Consider the following 8821-nt stretch of genomic DNA (forward strand, 5'->3'; position numbering starts at 1 on the left):
TGGAGGAGCAGGCTGGGACCTGCTCAGCCCATATGGATCAGGCCGCACAGACAGGATGGGGCTCAGGCCCTGTCCTCGTGGAGCTCACAGCCTAGGAGGCAGGCAGTCGCGGAACCCTGTGGTCCAGGGAGCCCGAGGGAGTGCTGAGCAGGCTTCTTGGGGGAGGTGTGATGTCTGAGCTGATCAGGAAAGATGATGAGGCCTGGGGACCACAGGGACAGCCTGGGCCTGGAAATAAGGACGGCTAGCAGAACTGGCCACATGGGGGCTGCTAAGGGTGGTGCCGGTTTGGAGACAGGAGGGTGCTGGTGGGGAGGGCTTGGGGGATGCACCGTAGAGAGGACCCCGTGGTTTGGGCCACCAGGATCCGAGTTGAGCAGAGAGTACTGTCTGCCTCTGGGGGGTTCAGGGTGGGTGTAGGGGCGAACAGAAGAGACCCGAGCTCCTAACCCACCTTGTCCTCCGCTCTGCCCGTGCCAGGCGCCTTCGCCAAGGTGAAGGAGAGCCAGCGCATGAGCGACGAGGGCCGCCTGGCGCAGGAGGAGACCGACGGCGTCCGTAGGCGCTGCCGCGTGGTGGGCTTCGCCCTGCAGGCGGAGATGAACCACTTCCACCAGCGCCGTGAGCTGGACTTCAAGCACATGATGCAAAACTACCTGCGTCAGCAGATCCTCTTCTACCAGAGGGTGGGCCAGCAGCTGGAGAGGACGCTGCGCATGTATGACCACCTCTGACCCCGGGCCGCTGGCCCCACCCGCCCTGGGCCTGGTCGCCACAGCAGCCTGCTCGCCTGACCTCTCTGCACCAGCAGTGTCTGGGCAGCTGGGGTGGGCCAGGTTGGCAGCCTGCCCCTCCGCCCCAGAATGGGCTTTGGAGGAGTTGTGGGCACTTCCGGGGGACCCCCTTGGGTCTCAGAGGTGGAGGCACAGCAGGGGTGGGAAGGGGACCAGGAAGCCTCCAGGTCAAGACCTGGCTGCTGGCCAGTCACTTCGGGCCAGGGCCTCTGGTCAAGCGCATGGTGCCTATACCCAGCCCTGCCCATTAGTCATCCCATGGACATCCTTTTAGGAGGGCCAGACACAGGAATGAGGCAGGTGACCGAGGAGAAGGCAGGGGCTCCTGGAAGCTTCAAGGAGAGGCAGGCTACAGCGTGTAGCTGTCAGGGTAGACACAGACACCCCCACCCCACCCCCGCCCCCAGAGTCCATAACATTGGAGCAGGGTCTTGAAGAACCACAAGGAAATGGGCAGAAGGACATTTGAGGAAGAGGAACAGCTTGGGCAAGGGATGGAGGCTGCAAAGCATCGCCCACTTTGCCCCCTAACCTTGCTTTTCCCAAACAAGTCTGGAGCCTTCCCAGTGGGGGTTCCAGCCAGGCGTGGTAGAGGGAGGTATCTTCTTTGCTCACCGTGCCTCCCTCCCTTGTTCCCCTGAGCCATCCCCGTGACCCCTCCCAACGGGGGTCTGTGCAGCCCTGGAATACCGCCTCACACTTCAGAGCAGGCTCTGGCCTCTGGGGGCACTCAGGGGCCTCAGCCCCTGCCCCATCTTCTCTGGCTGCTTGTTCCACAGTGAGGCACCTAAGGGGGGCGCTGGGAACAAATTCTGCCTGCCCACTCTCTCTCCCCAAGGCTCCTGGGCCCACCTGCTCACAACCCACTGGGCTGCGACATGCCCCTCTGCTCCCAGGGTCAGGCTGCCCGGTCTCCTCCAACCCATGTTTACATCCTCAGGGGTTGCTGCCTCCCCCACACCCGAGGCCAAGCTGTGGTCAGCAGCAAGATGGGGGTGGGGAGATGCCCCCCAGGAGGTAGTGGCCGGCTCCTGGCTGCCGCTGCTTGAATCTTTTTTTTTTTTTTTCTTGATAAACCTTTTACAATTAAAATGACAACGTCATGACTTCTTCTGTATGGTGGTTATGGGGGCAAGGGGAGAGACAGAAACATAAGGGGTTAGATTCTGAGGAGGAGCTGGGGAAAAACCCCATGGTTGGGGGGGCACTGAGGAAGTGAGGCTGGGGAGCTGAAGTGGCTGGGTACCAGTCTTCTCTCTTCACTCAGATGGGGGGAGCCCTCGCGGGGGCCTTAGTCCTCCTGGCACGGGGGAGGATGGTGTGCCTCTGGTTCTGGCTTTGCCCTGGTCCAGGGAGGAGGGGGGGCAGTGTAGGGACGGTGTCCTTCTCTGAGCAGTCCTGAGTGCCCAGCCCAGCGGTGGTTCCCAGGTTAGGGAGGCTGAGGAGGACCCCACCCTCCATCCCAGCTGCACTCTTGAGGGTGCAGAGAGTCATTACTGGCTCATAGCGACCCCTGTGGGTGTCCAAGACGGTAAGTGTTTGCCAGAGGAGGAAGCCCAGGCTTTCTCCTGAGGGGCAGCTGGTGGTGGTCTCGAACTGCTGACCGTGCGAGTTGCAGCCCAAGGCATAACCACTGCCCCACCAGGGCTCCCTGGATGTGCCCCAGTCTAGATAAACAGGAGATCCTGCGTCGTCGTCGGGGAAAGAAGAGTCATTGTGAACACTGTGGTTCTCGTCCAAGGCCGAGGCGGACTTGGTGGTGGGAGGCTTCACCGGTCAGGGCAGAGAAGGCTTTGGCTAGACCCTGGGGCACAGGGCCTTGAGGGGGAGGGAGGAGGGGCAGGGCAGGCAGGACTCCACATACAGGGCAAAGTATTCTCCAAGACCTTCTGCAATGGGTGTCCCTGGCCCTGGGTCAAAATTAGGTCAGATTTGGGACTTTCTGGGAAATTGTCCCCGCCCTTCTGCCTTTATTTTTCCAGCCCATACAGGGAACCAACTTCCTGCTTTGAAGGGCTTCTCCGCTTTGACCTCCATGGGGCCTTCTATTTCCGGCCTTGGACATCAGGGGTCAGTCCCCCCTGAGGTCAGCCTGGGCAGGCATCTCGGGACTGCGCTTCCTAACCACAGGGCTGGAAAGCCCCCCAAACCCTGCATTAGTGCTTCCTGGCCTGGAAAATGTTCTTATTGCCTGCCTTCAGCAGGGCCCTCCCGTCCTCAGACGCTGAGTCAGGCTGACTGAATACTTGGGAAGGCCTTGGCCCAAGAAGGGAATTAGAAACTGGGTCTCTAATGGGTCTGCTCTATCGGTGGTCCTGAGGTCTGCAGGGCTGGTGTGTGTGTGTGTGTGGTGTGTCCATGCGTGCGTGTAGGTGTGGTAAGATGTCATGGCCCTTGCTCTGGTGTCTGTCTTTGTGTGCATTGGGGAGTTGGGGACATGGGCATTGAGCTAGGCCGGTGGGGGATGCATCCCGGTGGTAGCAGGACCTGCCCGCTGGCCTCGGTCACATGCCAGGCAGATGCTCTGGCTCGAGCTGGACCCAGCTGCCTCCAGTTCTCGCCCTCACTTTGCTCCAGGGGGTTGGGGAACAAGGCCTCTCTCTCTGCCCTGGGCAGTTAGCAGGACCTGAGGGTGGGGGCAGGGCTCCCCCGGCCCCTCTTCTTGCCTCATCTAACAACAGGAGCATCAGGGGCGGGCAGGTGGGGCTGATTGCCGGAAAGGGGTGGTGGCAGCCTCCTGTCCCCTCGGGGACATGAGAGGGTTGTAAACTACTGTGCCAGGGTTGGCCCCCACCCAGGACTGCCTGCTTCGTCCCCTCACCCGGCCACACCAACATCCCTTGCCTCCCCTCCCCACGGTCTCGGGCACACCACCTGCAGCAGATGCAGCACTGCAGGCACCCAGGCCACCCCCGTGCCCAGACCGTTGTCCTTCCAGCCATGTGTGTCAAGCACACGCACACGGCCCATCTACATGTGTGTTGTCATCTGCTCACACCACCAAGTTCCCCAAAAGCCTCACTGCCATCAATTTGATGCTGACTCATAGTGACCCTGCCTATATATAGGACAGGGGAGAAACTGCCCCTGTGGGTTTCTGAGACTAACTGTTTTGGGGAGTAAAAAGCCCTGTCTTTCTCCCAAGGGGCGGCTGGTGGTTTCGAACTGCTAACCTTGCAATTCGAAGCCCAACTTGTGACCACTACGTCACCAGGGATCCTTCGAAGTCCTAGGAGCACTGTCTCACTGTCTAAATGTGCTTTACACGACTGATGTATGTATGGATTGTGATAAGAGTTGTATGAGCCCCTAATAAAATGATTTAAAAAAAAAAGAGGTATCTAACGAGGGTGCCTGAGCCACAGGGCCACCGCCTCCTGCGCCCTAAGTCAGAAGCCCAGCTCAGCTGAGGGTTTGTAGAAGAGCTTTGAGGGGCAAGCCACCTGGAGGAGGAGTGTTTCTGAGGGCAAGCGGAGCTAGTCACAAACCCCACACCCGGGGGGATGCCCCTGGCGATCTGGGGGTGCAGCCCAGTGCTGGGGGGAAGCGGCCGTGAGGACCCAAGAGCACCGCCCTCACTGCATAGACCTGGGGCCACCCGGCATTACCCAGCCGCCTGCCTGGGAGGTTCTCCGGGGTCGTCACTGTGGCCTGGGCTGGTCCTATGAAGGCCGCTGGCTGAACCTACCCTGCCAAACCCCAGGCATCTTCCAGCTCCTCCAGGATTCTGGGCGAGGGCCCTATGGCAGCAGGAGCTGGGATGCAGTGGGCAGGGCCAGAGCTGGGCCTGGGCGGCCTGGGCGGGAGCCACATTCCTGCACTCCTCCTCCCCAAGCTTGTGAGGACTGAGCCAGCCCCGCCTGCCTGCCCGCTGACTCAGGCTGGGGAGCCAAGGCCTCCAGCTCCCGTCACCCCCAGCCTGCTGCCTCACCAGTGCAGTCCTGCCATCTCTTTCCACTGGCTGGGCTGGAGGAGCCCGGATAGGGAGGCAGGGATCCAACCCCACTTGCTCTGGCCATAGCCTCCAGGTCGGGCCGGATGACTCAGGAAGCAAGGTAAGCATGGGCTTGCTTGTGATTATTCATTCATCTGCAGCTAACAGTTTCACACACAGGTACTCCCTGCCTGTCAGGGAGTGTAAGTTGGAAAAGATGCTTTGGTTCTGAAGGAAGATGCTGTGGGGTTGCCGCAGGGACAGATGCCAGCCCAGGAGAGTCTCTTGGGGGTGAGAGAACAAGAAATCGTTCACTACAGATGGATCAGCACAAGCAAGCCTATGCTTACCTTGCTACTGGGTAGTCTGACACAGCTCGGAGGGCTGACCATGAAACCCACCTTGGGAGTTCAACAAACTGTCTTGTTTCATTGGTCAAGCTCTCGGGCAGTGTCATCTGCTGAGAAGGCAGGGCCTAGTGGGACACTTGTGGGATTTTGAGGAAGCACATCCGGAGCCCCAGGGAGGGGCTGGGATCTCCTAAGGTTGTATAGTGCAGCCGAGGCAGGCCTGCACTCAAAGCCCCCTCTCCCTCATGTTCTCCTCGAGGTGAGGCGTCAGGGAATCCCGGGACCCCATGTACGACAGAAGGCAATACTGTCCGGCCCTGTGCCCACCTCACAGTCTGTCCTGTGTTCCGCCCATGGTGGCCACTGCTGTCTCTCTGCACACAGAAGGTTCTTTCTCTTTCTCTGCTCCTTTACCCAGCCTGCTGGCCTTCACCGGCCGTGGTCCCTCCTGATAACACGTCCAAAGTCTGAGATAGAGTATTACCACTCTCCCTCCCGAGGAGGGTTCTGGCTGAACTTCTTCTAACAGATGTCTCTGTTTGTCCGGCAGTCCGGGTGTATTTAACAGCCGTTCCAGTGCCACGATTCAAAGGCCTCAGTTCCCCAGCCTTCCTTACTTGTTGCTCAGCTTGTTCCTGCCAAGGAAGCTATTGAAATGGATTGAGCGCCCTTTAGTTCTCTAAGCAAAGTCTTGGCTTTTTAGCACCTTCAAGGCACCTTTGGTAGCGACTGCTCTGCTGCAGTGCTGATGTGACCGTCTGCTGCTTCCTGGAGCATTAATTGTCGATGTAGGCAGGCAAAGTGAGATTCTTGACATCAATGTTCTCTGCATTGATTGTGATGTTTATCGGCCCTGTTGTGCAGATTTTGTTTTCTGAATAGTGTAATTCATCCCAACAGCTGCCTGACATTCATCGGTAAGTGCTCGAAGGCCCGCGAGGTTGAGCCATCTGCATGTGGCAGGCTGTTAAGGACCCTTCCTCTGATCCCCAACCCGGGTTCGTGCAGTCCAGTTTCTTGGATGATTGGCTCAGCACACAGGTTGAGTCACATGGGGAAGGGATACAACCCTCCCACCTCTCCTGATTCCAGACCCTGCATCCTCCCATTGTTCAGTCCCAATGACTGCCTTTCGGTCCATGAACAAGTGTTTGTAGGAGCACAATGAAGTGTTCTGGAATTCTTGAATTCGGTCAGTGTTAGGTGTCATCTGGACGAGGGACTGAGGCCGACTCAAGGGTAATTAACAACCACAACCATGGTCTGCCTGGGCAGGAGAGTGGGCACAGAGACAAGACCCCAAATCTTGGGGAGCACCAACCACTGACAGCTGAGGAAGAGCCGAGGAGGGTGAGTAGGTGTTAGCAGAGCTGGGAGGGGTACAGAGGAGACTGTGCAAGGGCATTCCAAAGGTCCTGATACAGGTTGGCACTTCAAGGGGCTTCCTTCCTCTGACAGTCCCCGATTCGCTCTCCTTGTCCACTGGAGAGGCTACTTAGGCCTGGCATCTTGCTCTTGTCCCAGGGCTCTCGGTGCCCTCATGGCACCACCCCAGTCTACTGACCACTCCCATTGGCCTTCTCTCAAGTTCATTTGAAGAGTGACCTTCAGCACTTGGGGTGGAATAGTGCTGGGGGGAGGGGGACAACAAAATAATATTTTTAATGGATTAGATACTAATGATTAATCAGATACTAATCTTCATCATACATGAAGAAAGTAAAAGGTCATCAACAAAATAGACAAGAGAGAAATGACAGCATCAAATGTCAGAAGAGACTCTGAACTTGCTCTTGAACGTAGAGTAGCTGAAGCAACCAGCAGACCTGGGGGAGCAGCAGACTTGAACAGAAGCTTGTAAAGGGCCGCTTGAGAAGACCAAGTGTTCTCATGCAACGTGGGAAGACCTGGGGCTTGAAAACCCTAAGGGAAGAATGCACTTGGTGTGGTAGTTATACAACCGTTTGTCATTTTGAGAGGACTAAGAGTGTGGAGGTGGAGTCTAGGCTGTCAATCAGGTGATAGCCAATGAGGCCTCTGTGTGGGCATGGCCTTCTCCTGAGGATTCTGGGAGCACCAGTATTTCCTCCTTGGAGGTGGGAGACACTCTCTTTTTCCCTGCTCACTCCCTTGGAGACTCTCTACTGACAAGGCTCAGTCCCTGTGAGACATTTCTGAGAAGCCACATGAGGCTACCCTGAGGCTGTCAGAGTTTCAGAGCTGAAGGAACCACGTGGAGACCCCTGCCAGTGAGGAGATGCTTACAACGCCACTGGATCCACAAGACTTCCCACCCACTGGCCTGTGATCTTCCTGCATTCGGCATCATTGCATGTGTTTCGTGAGTCGGAAGAGGACTTTATAGAATGGTATCGGACATGTGGACTAATATCGGACTTACAGACTTATCTGGACTGGGATGTTTTCTCAATATTCAATTGCTCTTGTATATAAAGCTCTTTCTTCTTCTTTTTTTAAAAAAATTCTAATTCTCTTTCTTATACACATGTGAGTGTGTCTATGAATTTATTTCTCTAGTTTACCAGGTCTAACACACCTGGAATTTCTCAAACTGAGGGAACAAAATAAAAAAGTCTTGAGTTGTAATATTGGCAGTATTTTATGGGCAAAAGTGGAGAAGCATCCAAAGAAAATGGAAGGAATACTGTACCCAAAAGAATTCATCGACATTCACACAGTAGAAAGAACATCATCCTACAAATGGAAAACAGTGGGTGTTGAGGCTGTGGGGGAATGGAAACCTCCTTCACGGCTGGTGGGAATGTAGAACGGCCGCCACGGTGGAAAACAGTTTGGCAGTTCCTAAAAAAAGTTAAACAGAATTTCCATAGGCTCCAGTAGTTCCTCTCCGACATCCATATCCGAGAGAAATGGAAGCGGAGACTCAAACAGATACTTGTACGGTCACATTCACTGCAGCACGATCCGCAATAGCCTACGAGTAAGAACAACTCAAATGTCTATCAGCAGGCCGATGTCTGAACAGCACGTGGCAGGTGCGAGTCCGATTGGCTATCAGGGGCTGGGAAGTTCCGGACACATGCTACTACTACCCGAGTGCATTAGAAAACATTGTGCCGAGTGAACGAAGGCAGGAACAAATGGACAAATATTCCATGATCCTGCTTACAGGAAGCATGCAGAATAGTCAAAGGCATAGATCATGGTTTATGAGTGGCCATGGGGGGTGGGGTGGGGGAGAAGGGGATGGGAGTTGATGCTGGATTTCTGTAACATAGACTTTTGGGAAGATAGTGGTGATGACAGTGCCACCTGGAGCATGCAATGAATGCATGTGTTCGTTCTAATGCACGCATGGGTTGTTCAGGAACCTCCAACCTGTTGTGCGTTCTCCCTGAAAGCCTAATAGGGGAGCCCAAGTTATCTCTTTCAAACACTTCAATGAAATCACGCCCTTCCCCTATTTCCAACCTCTAAGGCTTCCTACCTTACTTAGGAGAGATCCCCAACTCTTACCACCACCCACAGAGCCTGCAAGGTCAGGTCCTTGATGACCTCTTTGATCTCACGCTGGTCCTCTTGCTCAGGCCATTTTACACCATCACTCAGCTTCCGCCGATCCCTGTATCTTACTTCCATATCCACTGCCTTCCAGCCAGTTCCAGCACCGCCCCCACCCCCACCCACGCTCTCATCTGGGAATACTTCAGTAGAGAATGGTCTATTTGAAAGGTGTCTCTTTCTAGTCCATCCCCCCACCA

General features: G+C 55.8%; 1 protein-coding gene across 1 annotated transcript in view; it reads left to right on the forward strand.

The window, feature by feature from the left end:
- SNX33 (sorting nexin 33) overlaps nucleotides 1–1900 on the forward strand; it is an 11336-nt gene extending 9436 nt beyond the window's left edge. Inside the window, exon 2 of the mRNA XM_004711976.2 lies at nucleotides 481–1900. Within this exon, the coding sequence (XP_004712033.1) occupies nucleotides 481–734 (254 nt within the window). The 3' untranslated portion in view covers nucleotides 735–1900. The remainder of the gene's footprint in view (nucleotides 1–480) is intronic.
- Nucleotides 1901–8821: the final 6921 nt, after the last annotated feature.

The sequence above is a fragment of the Echinops telfairi genome, unplaced genomic scaffold, assembly GCF_000313985.2.
Source record: "Echinops telfairi isolate 266 unplaced genomic scaffold, ASM31398v2 ScPeMD7_7475;HRSCAF=8513, whole genome shotgun sequence".
Classification (NCBI taxonomy): domain Eukaryota; kingdom Metazoa; phylum Chordata; class Mammalia; order Afrosoricida; family Tenrecidae; genus Echinops; species Echinops telfairi.